Source organism: Aotus nancymaae, unplaced genomic scaffold, assembly GCF_030222135.1.
Source record: "Aotus nancymaae isolate 86718 unplaced genomic scaffold, 86718_ANA_hifiasm-v0.15.2.pri h1tg000039l, whole genome shotgun sequence".
Taxonomy (NCBI): Eukaryota; Metazoa; Chordata; class Mammalia; order Primates; family Aotidae; genus Aotus; species Aotus nancymaae.
In genome coordinates, this window is record NW_026988453.1 from 5,515,207 (window position 1) to 5,534,013 (window position 18,807).

The 18,807-nt window shown below is 42.0% G+C and overlaps 1 protein-coding gene across 9 annotated transcripts in view; it reads left to right on the forward strand.

Moving 5' to 3' along the window:
• The first annotated feature begins 1,041 nt into the window (after window positions 1-1,041).
• The window catches only part of PPP1R12B (protein phosphatase 1 regulatory subunit 12B), a 250,173-nt gene continuing 232,407 nt past the window's right edge, over window positions 1,042-18,807 (forward strand). For 8 of the 9 annotated variants that reach the window (XM_012459462.3, XM_012459464.3, XM_012459467.3 and 5 more), the window contains exon 1: window positions 1,042-1,485. In XM_012459462.3, the coding sequence (XP_012314885.1) occupies window positions 1,195-1,485 (291 nt within the window). In that variant the 5' untranslated portion in view covers window positions 1,042-1,194. The remainder of the gene's footprint in view (window positions 1,486-18,807) is intronic. The other variant, XM_012459459.3, reaches the window with a different exon arrangement.

Below are 18,807 nucleotides of genomic sequence, written 5' to 3' on the forward strand. Positions count from 1 at the left end.
CCCTGACTCCACAAAAAAATTAAAAAATAATGGGTGTGGGGGTGGGCACCTGTAGTCCTAGCTACTCAGGAGGCTGCAGTGGGAGGATTGCTTGAGCTCAGGAGGTTGAGTCTGCAGTGAGCCATGATGTGCCATTGCACTCAGCCTGAGTGAGACTGAGACTATCTCAAAAGAAAAGAAATTTAATAAAAATCATGGAAGACAAGACATCTGTCTTGTAGGAATTTAAGATATATGAAAAGAGTAGAAGAGGAGGAGGGAGAGGTAAGAGAAATTATTTATTGGGATCCAGTATGTGCCAAAGATAGTACTAGGCATCCTTGCATGTATTATTTCATTTGATCCACACGACTACCCTGTGAGACATTATTCTCATTTACACATAAGAAAACTGGCTCAGAGAAGTCAAGTAATTTGTCTACGGCTGTAAATTCAATTTAAATTCAAAGCTTAAGCTCTTTTCACTACTTCTGAATGCATCATTTTCAAGATCTTTTCTGGGCCTAAAATAAGTGTCCATGCCGATAGTATTTATGTAAAACATGTAATACTGCGTATGTATGCTCCTCCTCCCAACACACATTCCCATTTACTGTGATTAATACACATGTTAATAAAACTCTAGAATTAGAACTAGGACATAGATTCCAGTCGTTTAGGTACTTAATGATTTTTAGTTCTCCCCTCCAGGAAATAGGCATAATTACCGCCCCTTTTCCACTCCAAAGGATTGATGAGATAATTAGGGAGCTAAGATTAGTTACTAGTCATAACAAGAATAAACTACAACTCCCAAAATGTTCAAGGGAAGAGGCTGACGCCAGTCCAGGAGACAGTTTCAGCTTTAGGGCAAAGGTGACCCCGCTGGGTCCGGTGGCTAAAGAGAGAGCCGCTGGTCCTCGCTTCTTTTCTGATGCATCCAGGGATTTGTAGTTCCCTTACCGCCATCAAGTGCCCTTAGGGCAGGCCTCTTACTACAAGTCCCGTGATGACCCGAGACCGGGCAGTGCCTACGTATTGAAGCCTAGGGAGCGTGCGGGCGGTGCTAGTGGCGGGAGGAGTAAAGATGGCGGCGCGTGGGTCTCCGCCCTCTGCTCCCGGCTGAAGCGCTCTGAGGGAGGTGGCAGCGGCAACCCGAGCCTCAACAGTATTTTAGTGTTGGTAGTTTCGGCAGCAACTGCCAAGGCCGGAGCAATGGCGGAGCTGGAGCATATAGGAGGGAAGCGGGCAGAGTCGGCGCGAATGCGGCGGGCAGAGCAGCTTCGGCGCTGGCGGGGCTCACTGACAGAGCAGGAGCCTGCGGAGCGACGAGGCATGGGGCGGCAGCCGCTGACCAGGCGCGGGAGCCCCAGGGTCCGCTTCGAAGACGGTGCTGTCTTCCTGGCCGCCTGCTCTAGCGGGGACACCGACGAGGTGAAAAAGCTTCTGGCAAGAGGTGCCGATATCAACACTGTCAACGTGGACGGCTTGACAGCCTTGCACCAGGTAACTCCTTTCTCGGTCTTAGAGGCGTCCAGTCTCCTACGGATGAGCCTTTGACTCTGCGAGCCGTCTCATGGGGAGTATCAGTGTTGCCGTCGAGTCTTCCTGCAGGGACACTGCCCTTTTGGGTAGTCGGTTTCATCTTGGCCAGCTTCCTCCACTAATCAAGTCTTTTTCCGACCCCAGGGTCTCTACCTTTAGGAATAGTGTCACCCCGCTGCCTGGTCAGTGTTTGTATTTCCCTCCACCTACTTGTGTTGTCATGGTTACCGATGATTTTTGTCTCTGTTTCTATCCCTATAGATTAGTTATCTTCACTTATGTCTGTTTGGCGTGCTTGCACACCGTGTCATTCATAGGCACCGTGTCATCTGTCTGATGCCCTTTCAGAAAATCCAGTTCTGTTGTGTGTCCCCATTATAGAATATCTTAGATCACTTAGACAGTAAAGCCTTATACTGGGTAAACACAATCAGATCTCAAACTACACTCTGTTGATTTGTAGTACTTCAAAACAGTTTGTGTCGCCTCTAAGCTATAGCTCCTGAAACACCCCGACCTCGTTGTTACAGGTATCTTAACTTTCTTCTCAGCAGTGCTACCTCCCTGAGAGCTTCCTGTGGAGAACTAAGTTATTGAATTACTTTTGTCTGTTTGATACTTATGGAATAGCCTTTCTATTCTTCATTTTTTCTAAAGTGCTCTATAGAAATCCCATGCCCTATACATAGCTTTACTATATGGATCGTGGATGATCTGTGCTTGGTAACAGCTTTACTTCTATCACCTAATGCAACAGTCTTCTCTTATCTACTGTCATGACTAACGACACCCTCTCTCCTCGAATGGAAGTTCATCAGTTATTTTGGTGAGCTGAGAGCCGGACACCCACTCTTAATCTTTCTTATTTTTCTTCTTCTGCCGTCTGTGCAAAGTGGATGTGTTGGCATGAGAATCCACTTCTAAATAATAACTTTATGTCAGACCTCTTCCCTAAATATATTTAGCCAGTAGCTTAAAGTTACTTCTCACTGTATTTGCAACCCTTCTCTCTCAGGTAGAAGAAACTTTTTCACCCTATTTTGTATTCATCTTTTTTTCTGCTCAGAATATTTCACCACCTAAGGTAGCAACCAGTATTTGTAGAGCACTTTGCTGTTTGAATTCATATGTTCTCACGAGTTTCAGCAGTGATCCTTTGAAGTAGGTGTGGCAGGTAGTGTTGTTATTCTCATTTTACAGATGAGGAAACTGAAGCTCAGGAAAATTATGCAAAGTTAGAAAGTAAAGTGGTCCACAAGCATGGATTTTTCAGATTTAAATCACCAGAGCTTTCTGTCCCACTTAATAAAGAGCTGAATGTAAAATAAGATAAAATCTAAGAGAACCACGTTAAATTTTAAACCTTAAATTCCTGAACTCTTTGGGAAGGTGAATTATTTTCTTTTTATTTTTTGGGATGGAGTCTCACTCTGTTTCCCAGGCCTGGAGTACAATGGCACGATCTTGGCTCACTGCAACCTCTGACTTCCTGGTTCAAGCGATTCTCCTGTCTCAGCTTCCCGAGTAGCTGGGATTACAGGCACCTGCCACCACTCCTGGCTAATTTTTGTTATTTTAGTAGAAACAGGGTTTCACCATGTTAGCTAGGCTGGTGTTGAACTCTCAACCTCAGGCAATCTGCCTGCCTTGGCCTCCCAAAGTGTTGAGATTACAGGCGTGAGCCACTGCACCAGTTGAATTCTTATTTTTCAGATGTATTTGGGATATAAAGGCAATCGAGATCTGGATTCTGGAAGAAATCATTTCATGGATCTATAGAGGATAAAGAAATACAATCCAGCTTTCTAGTCCATGTGTTCCTTTTTTGAATCACTCTTCTATCAAAGCATGGTTTTCTTAGTGTAACTCTGTAGCCTTGTTTCTTTTAAGATGATGCTGCTAGCCGAGTTTGGTTCTTACCATGCACATTTTAACATCACTGTGAGAAAAGCACCTTCTTTGAGGTCACTCCTGCTAGATCTCCTTTCCATACCAGGTAATCATTTTTCTGAGACCTTCTCTCAAGACTAACCAACTTTGGTTCCTTTCCTTCTCTCTTACTATCACTCCAGATCGTGAAGTGCAACATCTCTCAATTATATACTCTTCACATTCAGTAATATTTTTATTTATTTATTTATTTATTTTTGAGATGAAGTCTTACTCTGTCCCCCAGGCTGAAGTGCAGTGGCACGATCTCGGCTCACTGCAACCTCCGCCTTCCAGGTTCAAGTTATTCTCCTGCCTCAGGCTCCTGAGTAGCTGGGATTGCAGGTGTGCGCTACCATACCCAGCTAATTTTTGTTTTCTTAATAGAGACGGGGTTTCACCGTGGTAGCCAGGCTCTGACCAACTCCTAACCTCAGGTGATCCTGACCTCAGGTGATCTGCCCACCTCGGCCTCCCAAAGTGCTGGGATTACAGGTGTGAGCCACCGTGCCTGGCCTAGAAATTTCTTGAAATAAGAGAAGAAGGGGATGACAGCTATGGATTTTTCTTTTAGCATCTGTAAACACAATATAAGCATTCGTTTCCACTTAAAGGACTGACAAGGAGTTGAATTGAACAGGTATACTCAAGCCTAGACAAATTCAGCTAAAAATTAAGCTGCTTAAAGATTTAAGATCTTCTGTTGAGAAACTATATCTTTGAATCAAGACAGTGGGCCTTTATTGGTTTCAGAACATTGCAAGTCAGTTTCCAAAGAGTTACAATATGTTTCTCCATGACTTTGAGAAGTTTTTTTTGTTTTGTTTGTTTGTTTTCTTTTGTTTTGGTTGTGAGTCAGAGTCTCACTCTTGTCTCCCAGGCTGGAGTACGGTGGTATAATATCAGCTCACTGAAACCTCCATTTCCCAAGTTCAAGCGCTTCTCATGCCTCAACCTCCCAAGTAGCTGGGACTACAGGTGTCCACCACCATGCCTGGCTATTTTTTGTATTTTCAATAGAGATGAGGTTTTGCCATGTTGGCCAGGCTGGTCTCAAACTCCCGGCCTCAAATGATCTGCCTGCCTCGGCCTCCCGAAGTGCTGGGATTACAGGCATGAGCCACCGTGCCTGGCCGACCTATTTTCAAATGTGAGACTGGAGCTGTCGGTAGCTGAACCACCTACTCTACAACCAATTCACCTTCTGTGAAATGGAGAGTGAGTGGTACAATTATCTGAATTATTTATTTAAAATATCCATCTGTTATACAAGCATGATATAAATGATCTGGATAATTGCTTCTTTTCTCTCTTTTGGCCATGGCCACTTGACCAACTGTGGATTATTGTCTTGGCTTGTTAGAAGAAGCCCCCAGATAATACTGGGGGACAATTTTTCTTCTCCTCCTACAGTGACACAGTAGATAATTTGCATTGCAGCTTGTGGTGCCTTGATGTTTCTTTTGACTTAGAGACCTTCTTTCTTGGCAGCCTTTGTTGAGACCACGAGGTGCTTGAGTCAAAGATAACAAGCTCCGGGGAGCCTATTAATAATACTTGAATTAGACTGGGATAAGAAGTATCTCAAAGGTTAGACCAACTCTGGTGAAAGACTTGGAAACTGATGCAGGCTAAATTTCAGTGACTAAATTAAGATTTGGTGTGTATGCACATGGTGTCCTAGAGTCCTTAATGAACAAGGTATTAATCTGATTGTAGAACCCTTGAAAGCACGTGTTTGCTTACAAAGGAATTTCTGTTTCATTTGTGTATACACATTGTAAGGCCAGGAATATTTGTTAATAATTCTATGTGGTCTAGTACTTTAAAACTTTTATTTATTTATTAAGTTTGACTAATAGCACCTATATTGGTATCCTTAGCTTTATAATCTTAGGTACTCTAGGCCTAGATACATGCGCTTAAAAACTGTATCTACCAAATTATTGCTGTTGTAAGAGGCAAGTGCTTGCTTTCAGAAAAGAGATTTTTCTTTTTTTTTTTCTTTTTTTTTTTTTTTGAGACAGAGTCTTGCTCTGTCGCCAGGCTGGAGTGCAGTGGCCAATCTCCACTCACTGCAACCTCCGCCTCCTGGGTTCAAGCAATTCTGCCTCAGCCTCCCAAGTAGCTGGGACTACAGGCTCACGCCACTATGCCCAGCTAATTTTTGTATTTAAGTAAAGACGGTTTTACTATGTTGACCAGGATGGTCTCAATCTCTTGACCTCATGATCTGCCTGCCTCACTCTCCCAAATTGCTGGGATTACAGGTGTGAGCCAGTGTGCCCAGCCAGAAAAGGGATTTTTCTAGGATTCATTAAAATGAATGCTCACTTATTATATTGACTCTTAAATCTGTGCTGAGTGTGATGAGGGATACTGGATGTCACTCACCATAGGTCTTGTCTCTTAGTGCAGTCTAATCAGTCTTCATCTGGAGGGCTACCAAGAAGATTAGAATAATTCCATGCTTGATTCAGAAATTCAGAGTGGTGGCCAGGCATGCTGGCTCACACCTGTAATCCCAGCACTTTGGGAGGCTGAGGTAGGCAGATCACAAGGTCAGGAGTTCAAGACCAACCTGGTCAACATAGTGAAATCTCGTCTCTTCTAAAAATACAAAAATTAGCTGTGCGTGGTGGCATGAGCCTGTAGTCCCAGCTACTCGGAGAGGCTGAGGCAGGAGAATCCTGGTGGAGGTTGCAGTGAGCCGAGATCATACCACTGCACTCCAGCCTGGGCAACAGAGCAAGACTCCATCTCGAAAAAATTAAAAAAAGAAAGAAAGAAATTCAGACTGGCTTTATAATGTGCAGGGTCCAAATTTGGACCCTCAGGGTCACCCCAGACTAGAATTCAATTTGTAGCTCAATAAGCCTTTGTCATTCTAGAGTCGCCTCAGTCTGACCCTGTAGCCTCAGGGAGGCTAAAAATCACATATTTCTCAGGAAGAGAGATGGATATAGGGACAAGTATGGGGAAGAGGATAGACTGAGCAATTTATATTCAGACTGAGACAGAAGATGACCAAGATGGCTAAGTGTTCAGTTCAATATAAAATAGTATATTTTGTGTGCTAACTTATATGGTAAAATAAAGCTTGTGCTTTTAACCTTTTCTCTTTTATTCTGAGTTTATTACTCATTCCTCTCGTAGTTCCATCTGTGAAGTTACTTTTGCCTTACCCTGAATATTGATGAATTCTGCTTAGTGTCAGGACCCATGGCAACATAGGATTCAGAAAATCCTGTTTGCTCTTTTATTACTGTCCATCTAGAATAGTCATCTATCCTGAGTCATTTTAGTAGCTTACCTCTTCAAATTGCTTAATATGTTGCATCAGACCATGTTGGACCTCAAAGCCATATTAGGAAATTTAGCTTTTTGTGTGTTCTTTTTGAAAGTATAGATAAAAATGACTTTCATTTGTTCCACCAAATTTGTTTCCCATTCTTCTTCTTCTTTCTTCTTTTTCTTTTTTTTTTGGTGATAGGGTCTCTCTCTGTTGCCCAGACTGGAGTGTGGTGGTGTGACCATGGATCACTGCAGCCTCAACCTCTCAGGCTCAAGTGATCCTCCCACCTCAGCCTCCATAGTAAATGGGACTACAGGCACACCCCATCACACCCAGCTAATTTTTAAAATTTTTTGTAGACGAGGGGTCTCACTATGTTGCCAGGGCTGATCTTGAACTCCTGGGCTACAGTTCTCCCCCCTTGGCCTCCCAAAATACTCGAATTATAAGTGGGAGCCACCACGCCTGGCCTTTTCCAGTTCTTAAATTCCTGCAGAATAACTGTATATCACCATTTGGACTTTTAGAATCTTCTTCTCTGTGAGTATTTTGAAATAGGCAACCTGTCGATATATGTGGATTAAGCACAGTTCTGCCGAAGGTAAGGCGTTGGACCTATCTTCTTGGTGACATAAAATTGTTTATTTTTTTCTTTTTACGTATTTTAAAATAAAGATATACTTTATATATAGTAAAATTCACTCTATAGTGTAGCATCCTATGAGTTTTGACAAATACATACAGTTGTGAAACCACCACTATAATCAAGATGTAGAACATTACCATTACCCTCAAAATTTTTTGTGCTCCTATGTAGACAGCTCCCCCCACCCTCAGCCCATGACAGTCATTCATCAGTTATTTTGTCTCTATAATCACAAGAGATGGAAGCTGAGGCAAGAGGATCATTTGATCTCAAGAGTTTGAGACCAGCGTGGACAACATAGCAAAACTTGTCTTTACAAAAAAATAAAATTAGCCAGACATGGTGGTGCATGTCTGTAGTTGCAGCTACTTGGGAGGCTGAGGCAGGAGGATAGTTTGAGTCCAGGAGTTGGAGGCTACAGTGAGCCATGATCATGCCACTGCATTCCAGCCTAGACGACAGAGCAAGACCCTGTCTCTAAACAAACGAGCCACCGTGCCCAGCCTAGAGTAAAGTTTTTGATATTTGAATAATATGCCTTTATTTACATGTGTCCTATATTTTTCTCTTTAGAGGTTTTCTTGGATTCTTAATTAACAACTAATATTGAACATCTAAATGGTAGATTGTAAGCCCGTACTAGGGTATATATGTGGTATAGTTTCTGTCCTCAAGGAACTAACAGTCAGATTTGGAGACAGATAAAAAAGTGATTACTTTTAGCATTCTAAATTCTATAATACCCTGGAAAGGATTTGTTCCTAAGTGGAAGGACAAAGGAAGGCAGTCCAGGATGGTAGAGCAGCATGGGCAAATTAATAGGACTGAGTGTGGTGTGTAGGCAGAGGACACTGGGAAATCATACTGAATGTATTTGAAGGGTTAGAGATAAGGGAGAGTGGGGGTGACATTCTAGAGGGCTCTGAACATCAAACATCGGCTAAGGAGGCTTGATGGACTCCTTAGTAGAGACTTTTTGTGGTTTGAGCAGGGTCGTTACCCAACAAAGCAGTATTTTGGGATTCTGAAGCAGCGCTTGGATTTCTGAATGAATGGAGAGACAGAGTTGAGAGTACCAGCTGAGTGAATGGAAATGAGAAAAAAGTGTAGTACAATTCTAGCTTGTGAGTCAGAAAGAATTGTGTTATTCAGGTAAAAGTAGTATTCAGTCAATGATTAGACTGAGGTACTCTGAAGACATACAAGTAGAAATCTCCTATAGGCACTGGACATGGTGGCTCATGTCTGTAATCCCAGCACTTTGGGAGGCCAAGGTAGTAGGATTGCTGGAGACCAGGAGTAGACCAGCCTGGGCAATGTGGTGAGACCCTACCTCTCCAACCCACTCCCCCCAACCCCCGCAAAAAAAAAAAAAAATTAGCCAGGTATGGTGGTGCACACATGTGGCCCCAGTTACATGGGAGGCTGAGATGGGAGGATCACTTGAGCCCAGGAGGTTGAAGCTGTAATGAGCTGTGTTCACACCACTGCACTCCAGCCTGGTGACAGAGCAAGACTGTGTCTCAAATAAAAAGTAAATATCCTATTGGCACCTATGTGACTGAAGGCTAGTCACTTTCCTATCTATGCTCTAGTTTTCTCATATTTGTGACAAGACACTTGATTTTAGCATAAAGGTGAGAGTTGAAGTAATGAGTGAAAGAGGAGGGGGAGAAAATATATAGAGAAGAACAGAAAACACAAGTAGCTGGTAGGCAGAGAATGCAGAAATTCAAGTTAGAACCATTGGAGGATGTGGTAGGTTGACTAATGGTGCCCGAAAGATGTCTAAATTCTAATCCCCAGAACATGTAAATATGTTACCTTACATAGTAAAAGGGACTTTGCAGATGTGATTAATTTAAGGATCTTAAGGAAATTAGCCTGGGTAATCCAGGTGAGCCCAATATAAGCATCCATTTAAGAGGGAGGCGAAAGGCGGGGCACGGTGGCTCACGCCTGTAATCCCAAAACTTTGGGAGGCTGAGATGGGTGGATCACCTGAGGTCAGGAGTTTGAGACCCGCCTGGCCAACATGGTGACACCCCATCTCTAAAAAAAAAAAAAAAAAAAAGAGGGAGGCAAGAGAGCAGAATTAGAATAGGAGATATGATGAAGGAAGCAAGAGATTGGCAGGATTCCAGGAAGGGCCTGTGAGCCAAGGAATGCAAGTGGACCCTAGAAGCTGAAAAAGGCAAGGAAGTAGGTTCTTCTCTCAGATCCTTCACATAAGGAACCAGGCCTGCCAGCAATTTGACAACTCAGCCCAATGAGACTCAGACTTTTTTTTTTTTTTTGAGACTGCGTTTTGCTCTTGATGCCCAGGCCGGAGTGCAGTGGTGTGGTCTTGGCTCACTGCAACCGATGCCTCCCGGGTTCAAGTGATTCTCCTGCCTCAGCCTCCTGAGTAGTTGGGATTACAGGTGCCTGCCACAACAATCAGCTAATTTTTGTATTTTTGGTAGAGACGGGATTTCGCCTTGTTGGCCAGGTTGGTCTTAAACTCCTGACCTCAGGTAATCCACCCGCCTTGCCCTCCCAAAGTGCTGGGTTCACAGGCGTGAGCCACTGTGCCAGGCCCTGATATCAGGCTTCTGACCTCCAGAATGCTATGATAATAAATTTGTGTTGTTTTAAGCGACTAAGTTTATGGTGATTTATTACAGCAGCAATGGGAAACTAATACAGAGAAGAACTGACAAACAGTGATATTGAGGTATTTCAAGGAATGGATGGTAAATGGTGTAAAAGGAAATTGAGGAGAAGGCCTGTAAAAAGACTATTGGATTTGATCATTTAAACTTTGAAAGAGCAATTTCAGTAGAGATATTTTTAAAGACTTTGTGAAGGTTATATGCAGTTTTTTTGTATTAAGGATAACTTGTCTTTCTGTTGACTTTTGGGAGAAAAAATATAGATTTCCCATCAGTATGATTGTAATTTAAATGAGGGGCCCAAAATATATGACAAGACACTTTAAAAGCTGATTTCTGGCTAGTTCAAGTGGTGTCATTATTCATGAGTTAAGAATATTTTAGGATATTAAACCTGACGGTAGGGGCAAGAAGGTTATGTCCCTATTACTGATGGCTGATTCTCTAGTTTAAGTTATTTTACTTCTCAATCTAGTTTGGCCCATTTCCCACTCATTAGCACTTTCACTGGAAGGCAGCCTTGGGAGAAGAGTGATAGGGAGGTTAGCACCAATAAAGAGTTGAGTGTCTACTGTGTATCTGATTCTGTGCTTTTTGTTACTTTTTCTTAGCAGTAGATACACTTCAGAAACTAAATTGAATTTTGGGAATGGTCTCCAGAATAGTTGGGTTACTATTATCACTTAGAATAGGAAGTTGGCTACATAGCGATTTTCTGTTCCAGCATTCTGGCTCTTGAGGGGTGTCAGGGGAATGCTGTATTTATCTGTTTATCAATATTTGGGACTATTTTATGCTTATGGATGAGAATTACATTGATATCTTCTCTAAGATAGTGAAAGAAGGAGGTTTGGGATGTCTGATAAATCTTTAATGGTTCAACATAGTAATAATAAATACAGATTAAGATCTTGGCCCAGAATGTTATATAGCACAAAGGATCAAAGCCTCATTTGGATTGCTAATTGAATGCTTTCCCAATTAGTTGATGTTGTTGTTTTTGTCTGTGAATATGTTGGGTTTTTTCCTGCTTTTGAAGTGTAATTTAAAAAAATTTTTTCTTAAACTTCTGATCTTAGATTGTAACAAGTTTGAGTAAATTTGGGGGGCTTAAAGTTTTTTCAGGCATGCAGAGTGTGTTTGTTTCATTATGTGATTCAGTTGAAAAACTGAAGCTTTGGGCAGGTGCGGTGGCTCACACTTGTAATACCAGCACTTTGAGAGGCCAAGGTGGGCAGATCACGAGGTCAGGAGATCAAGACCATCCTGGCTAACACGGTAAAACCCTGTCTCTACTAAACATACAAAAAATTAGCCGGGTGTGGTGGCATGCGCCTGTAGTCTCAGCTACTTGGGAGGCTGAGGCAGGAGAATTGCTTGAACCTCAAAGGCAGAGGTTACAGTGAGCCGAGATCGCGCCACTGCACGCCAGCCTGGGCAACAGAGCAAGACTCCATCTCAAAAAAAAAAAGGAAGAAAGGAAAACTGAAGCTTTAGTTTTCAGTATTGGAAATTGACTTGCATGTGGTTTTTAATGAAATATTCTACTTCGTTGTAGTTATGGCATAGGTTTATATAAAAATTTAGAAATGATTTTATATTTAGTATGCTTAAATGTTATAACACAATGATAATCTGTTAGAATATTAATCTAATGCAAATTTGGGGAAGCATTTTATGGTGCCATGCTCTAAATATTCATGATATATCTGGCATGACCCCTGGCTTTTCTATATGAATTATTGGTCTAGTGACCCTTTTTTTAAAAAAAGCTTTTTATTATGGAATATTTCAAAATAGAAGATAAAAAAGTAGAGGATGGTATAATGAATTCTCAAAAGTAATCAACTTATAGCCAATCTAATTTCATTTATAGAAACTCATCTAAAGTATACTGGATTATTTTATAGCCAATCCTAGATATCACATAATTTTTTTTTTTTTTTTTTTCTTGAGACAGAGTCTCACTCTGTTGCCCAGGCTGGAGTACAGTGACGCCATCTAGGCTCACTGCAACCTCCGCCTCCCAGGTTGAGGTGATTCTCCTGCCTTGGCCTTCTGAGTAGCTGGGATTAAAGGTGTGCATCACCCTGCTAATTTTTTTTTTTTTTTTTTTTGTATTTTTAGTAGAGACAGGATTTCACCATGTTGGTCAGACTAGTCTCAAACTCCTGACCTCGTGATCCGCCTGCCCTGGCCTTCAAAGTGTTGGGATTACAGGCATGAGCCACCGTGCCCGACCCCTCCCCCCAACTTTTTTTTTTAAGACTGAGTTTCGCTGTTGTTGGCCAGGCTGGAGTGCAATGGCATGATCTCGGCCCACTGCAACCTCTGCCTCCTGGTGTGTCTTAGTCTCCCAAATAGCTGAGATGTGCCACCATGCCCAGCTAATTTTGTATTTTTAGTAGAAACAGGGTTTCACATTTTGGCCAGGCTGGTCTCGAACTCCTGACCTCACGTGATCCACCCACCTCAGCCTCCCAAAGTGTTGGGATTATAGGCATGAGCCACTGTGCCCAGCTTATGTTTTATTTGTAAATATTTCAATATATATCTCTAAAAGGTAGAAATTTAAATAAAAACAATCAGCCGGCTGGGCATGTGGTTCACGCCTGTAATCCCAGCACTTTGGGGGGCCTGGTGGGTGGATTACCTGAGGTCATGAGTTCAAGACCAGCCTGGCCAACATGGTGAAACCCTGTCTCCACTAAAAATACAAAAAATTAGCTGGGCTTGGTGGTGCATGGCTATAATCCCAGCTACTTGGGAGGCTGAGGCAGGAGAATTGCTTGAACCCAGGAGGCAGAGGTTGCATTGAGCCAAGATTGCACCACTGGATTCCAGCCTGGGTGACAGACTGAGACTCCATCTCAAAAAAAAAGAAAAAAGAAAATAATAATTCACAGTTTCACTGGGTGCAGTGGCACATGCCTGTAGTCCCAGCTACTTGGGAGGCTGAGGCTGGAGGATTGCTTGAGTCCAGGAGTTCTGAGCTGTAGTGCGCTATGCAGGTGTCCACACTAAGTTTGGCATCAATATGGTGACCTCCTGGGAGCGGGGGCGCACCAGGTTGCCTAAGGAGGGGTGAACCAGCCCAGGTTGGAAACGGAGCAGGTCAAAACTCCTGTGCTGATCAGTAGTGGGATCGTGCCTGTGAATAGCCACTGCACTCCAGCCTGGGCAACATAGCAAGACCCTGTCTCTTTAAAAAAATAATAATAATAATTCACAATTTCATTAGTATACCTAGAAGTGAAAATCTTGTTCCTTAAAATTATATTTTTGTAGTGTTTAAATTTCCCTGATTGTTCACAGGTGTGTGTGTGTTTTAACAGTTGGTTTATTCAAGTCATGATTCAAATAAGGTCTGTTTTGATTGATATGTATTTTAATCTTTGGTTTCTTCCTCATTTTCTCCTCTTACCTTATTTGTTGAAAAACTGGGTTGTTTGTACTTTAGAATTTCTCTACAATCTAGACTTTTCTGACTGCTTGCTTGTGGTATTAATATGTTCTTTTGTCCCACGTCTTTTCCATAAACTGCTAATTAGAGATTAGATCGGAATCAGGTTCAAATTTTTTGGTAGAAGTACATCATAAGTGGTGGTATGTACTTCCATGAGGAGGCAAATAATGTCAGGTTATCTCTCTCTTTGTGATTTAGTGACCATTAAGGGCCTGCAAAAATTTTGAACTTTCAAGCCAGTCTTGACTAGACCTGAATTCTATTAATTAATTAGTTAATTATTCAAATTATCATCCTATCACAAGAAGCTCCTTGTGTTGAGCTTCTAATTGGTTTACTAGTGATCAGCTTAAAAAACTTAAATTGGCCAAGCACAGTGGCTTACACCTGTAATCACAGCACTTTGGGAGGCTCAAGCGGGTGGATCAGCTGAGATCTGTTGTTTGAGACCAGCCTGGCCAACATGGTGAAACTCTGTCTCTACTAAAAATACAAAAATTAGCTGGGCATGGTGGCAGGCACCTGTAACCCCAGCTACTTGGGAAACAGGAGAATTGTTTGGACCCGAGAGGTGGAGGTTCCAGTGAGCCGAGATTGCGCCATTGTACTCCAGCCTGGACAGCAAGAGTGAAACTCTGTCTCAAAAAATAAATAAAAATAAATTGTGAATAAAATGGCTAACATAGGTTGAGTGTATTGACTGTTGCAAGGCTTGACAAGGTGCCCAATGTTTAAATTAGTAATACCCTCCATACGTAAATATTTTCAGTGCTTGGCAATGGAGTAAACACTTTCTCTACTGTCATTTCGTATCTTTACCATTAACTCTTAACTGAAGTTCCCTGTATTAGTCTGTTTTTGTTGCTATAAAGGAATACCTGAGACTGGATTTATAAAGAAAAATTTATAAAGAAAAGAAGTTTAATTGGCTCACAGTTTCTGCAGGCTATACAGGAAGCATGATGCCAGCATCTGCTCCTGGTGAGGGCCTGAGGAAGCTTACAATCATTGCAAAAGGCAAAGGGGGAGCAGGTGCATCACATAGTGAGAGCAGGAGAAAGAGAGAGAGGTGGGAGTTACTGTACTCTAAACAATCAGCTCTCATGTGAATTACCAGAGCAAGAACCTCTCATTGCCATGGAGAGGACACCAAGCCATTCATGAGGGATCTGCCCCTATAACCCAAACATTTCCCACCAGGCCGCATTCCCAACATTGGGGATCACATTTCAAATTTGAGAGAAATGTGGAAATTTGGAGAGGAAAACTATCCAAACCATATCATTGCCCTTATTTTGAAGTATTTTTCAGAATTCCGGTTCAATAATATGGTTTCTTGTTCCCTAAGACAACTGCCAGCCCTTGAGGTCCATTATGAAAGAAAACTTCAAAGGGAAGGCTCCAAAGAAAACTAAAGAAATAGAAAGTAACGTGGCCGTGTAAGGAGAATAAAGAGACCTGCTTTATAAGGGAGAAGATAGGAAGAGTGTCCATTCTAGCTACATTAGTTTTGGGTAGTCCACTGTGGAAAAATGAGGTACTTGTCTTAGAAAATGGAAGTGACATTAGGGCATTCATATGGAGATTTGGGTTGGCTGGCTTTTCTTGTGCTCTTTGAGGCCTAAGAGAAATTAACCCTTCCAATTGAATGTGAATTTCACAGTGGGATGTATGGTTTTATGAACTGTTTTATTTATATGTGGTCCTTTCAGGGGAGGCAGGTTACTTTTTTTTCTGCTACTTGGCAACATTTTTGCCAGGTTTCTTTTTTTAGTTAGTGATTTTTTTTTTTAAAGTTGGTTGGCCTAGCTATGAAATATGACTTTAAAATGCCAAAACAGGTTGTGTTTGGGTCCTGTGGATGTAGCTTCACTGTTTTATAATTATGCCTCTTGTATTGATTTTCCTCCCCATGTTTAAATTGTTCCTCCTTGACAGTAAATAGCATGAAAAATGAGGTCAAAAGAATAACTCACCTCATTATAAGTCACTAGGGGTAATGGAAAGTAATTTTGAAGGATGATCATCAAGCTGCCCTCCATCTGTTGAGAATCATTTCACCTGTTGGAGAGTTCCTATAGCACAAGGACTTTGGTGAGGAGCCCCATTTATTCATACTTCACAATTGCCACAGAGGGTTAGTATTAAGAGAATTTGACTGCTGGGAATCTAAGTGCTTAATAGATATTTTTTAAAGCAGGCAACATATTTATGACTGGCACCAGTTTTCAGTTTAGAGTGGAGACTGTTTGCCTTGCTTCAGCTCTGTGTGTACTATAGCCAGTCCATGACAGGATCATCAAGGCTCAAGGTTTTTTTTTATATATATATATAAGGAAATAACTTTGAAAAATTATGAATTTTTCTGCTATTACCTAAATTATCGCAAGAAGGTTATCTTCATTTTTCTTAAGAGAAATGTTCTTTCTGTCCCATCTCTATAATGCACTTCTGTAGTTTGAATGTCTTACTTATTTAATTTTGAGACAGAACTTCCCTCTGTCACCCAGGCTGGAATGCAATGGCACCACCTCAGCTCACTGCAACCTCTGCCTCCTGGGCTCAGGCAATTCTCGTGCCTCAGACTCCTGAGTAGCTGGGATTACCGGTGTGCGCCACCATGCCCAGCTAATTTTTGTATTTTTAGTAGAGACAGGGTTTACCATGTTGGTCAGGCTGGTCTCGAACTCCTGGCCTCAAGTGATCCACCCATCTTGACCTCCCAAGGTGCTGAGATTGCAGGCATGAGCCACCACGCCCGGCCTGTAGTTTGAATCTTTTAACAGTCAAATGGTCTCTTACTAATTTTGGGGGCACATTTGTATTGAGCACTTCCTGGATGCCAGATATTGTAGTATACTGGGATACAGAGATGGCATACAACTGTGCTTTGCTCTCAGGCATCCCACAGTTACTGACAAACTCATCAATTTAAAGATATTTTCTGGTCTATATTCTCGTACTTCATGGTGATTCTATTTCTTATTAATCTGTTCATAGTAAAAGTGGAGAAAAGGGTATTGATCATTATCTTCACATTTACCTTCGTATATTTTAAGATAATCATGACCTCAAACTTTTTTCCTCAAGTGATCTGCCTGCCTTGGCCTCCCAAAGTGCTGAGATTACAGGTATGAGCCACTGTACCTGGCCCATTTTATTAATACAAATGAGAAATATGAGGCCTAGAAAAAAGCTAAAGGAATACCTTAAGCATGTTACAGAAATAAGATATAATGCAATGTTCTAAAGCTGGGCAGGGTGGCTCACGCCTGTAATCCCAGCACTTTGGGAGGCTGAAACGGGTAGATCACGATGTCAGGATTTCAAAACCAGCCTGGCCAAGATGGTGAAACCTAGTCTCTACTAAAAGTACAAAAATTAGCCAGGCCTGGTGGCAGGTGCCTGTTATCCCAGCTACTCAGGAGGCTGAGGCAGAGAATTGCTTAAACCCAGGAGGCAGAGGTTACAGTGAACTGAGATCATGCCACTTCACTCCAGCCTGGGTGACAGTGAGACTCCATCTCAAAAAAAAAAAAAAAAAAAAAGTTCTATTTATCAAATTTCTGCTTTGATGTTTTTTTCTATCTATGGAAATGTAGTTATTTGCCAATTATTAGTACATTGAGAAGAGGCACAATGTGCTCTAAATTCTTTTGAAGAACTTTTGAAGAAGGATAATACCATATAGTTGTATTTTTCTTTCAAAAATTTACAATAGAAACATCGGGAGTAATTATTTGTGTTCCAAGATAATTAATCTATTGATTCTATTAAGAATTGGTTTTGCCAGGCGCGGTGGCTCTCACCTATAATCCCAACACTTTGGGAGGCCGAGGCGGGTGGATCACGAGGTCAAGAGATCAAGACCATCCTGGTCAACAAGGTGAAACCCTGTCTCTACTAAAAAAATACAAAAATTAGCTGGGCATGGTGGCGCACACCTGTAGTCCCAGCTACTCGGAGGCTGAGGCAGGAGAATTGCGCTTGAACCCAGGAGGCGGAGGTTGCGGTGAGCCGAGATCGCACCATTGCACTCCAGCCTGGGTAACAAGAGCAAAACTCCGTCTCAAAAAAAAAAAAAAAAAAAAAATTGGTTTTACATTTGACTTATTCATCTCTCTATCTGTCTACTACTAAGCAACATGATAACATTACAGGGCCTTACTCTTGTCACCCAGGTGAGAGTGCAGTGGCACAATCATGGCTCACTACAGCCTTGACTTCCATTCCTCCCGCTTCATTTTTTGATTTTTTATAGAGATGAGGTCTCCCTGTGTTGCCCAGGCAGGTCTTGAACTCCTGGGCTCAAGCAGTCCTTCCATCTCACCCTCCCAAAGTGCTGGGATTACAGGCATGAGCCACTGCGCCTGGCCAGCAACATTCTTTAAAACAGAAAACAATTAGTACAGATACCACTCTAACATTTAAGTTTTTTTCTTTGTTCTTCTTTAGGCTATCTTAGTTTTTGCAAATATTTTAACATAGTTGAACTCATGGTGTGTTACAATTATCCTAAGTACTGTGTCCAGGTATAGTGGCTCGTGCTTGTAATTTCAGCACCTTGGGATACCAAGGTGGGCGGATGACTTTGAGGCCAGGAATTTGAGACCAGCCTGGGCATTTTTAGACATAGGGAAATCTTTTGTCTGAAAAAAAGTCAAGTGTTGTCTCCCATAGTTGTGGCTACTCAGGAGGCTGAGGCAGGAGGATTGCTTGTGCCCAGGTGGTTGGCCAAGATTGCACCACTGCATCCCAGACTGGGTAACAGAGTGAGTCTGTCTCTAAAAAAGAAAAAAAAAATACTGTTTACTGTGTGCACTTTATACCAAGTGTTACTATGCATTTTGCTTTTTAAACATCATCTTTACATCAACAGCTCTACCAAATAGGAGGTTTATTCCATTTAGTGATGAGAAAGAAGAATCAGAGAAGGTAATTTGTCCTAAACTAGGGCTCACAGGTCATGCTGATATTTAAACTCAGATCTGTCTGACTCAGAAGCTTTTAGTCTTCTACCTAGGTTGTGCTTGTTTTCTGAAATCCTGGCTCACCAGCACTTTGGGAGGATGAGGCAGACGGATTGCTTGATCTCAGGAGTTCAAGACTAGCCTGGACAACATAGCAAAATCCTATCTCTACAAAAAATACAAAAATTACCTGGGCATGGTAGCATATCCCTGTAGTCCCAGCTACTCAGGAGGCTGAGGCGGAAGGATCACTTGAGCCTGGGAGTTTGGGGCTGCAGTGAATAGTGATTGTACCACTACACTCCAGCCTAGGTGACAAAGTA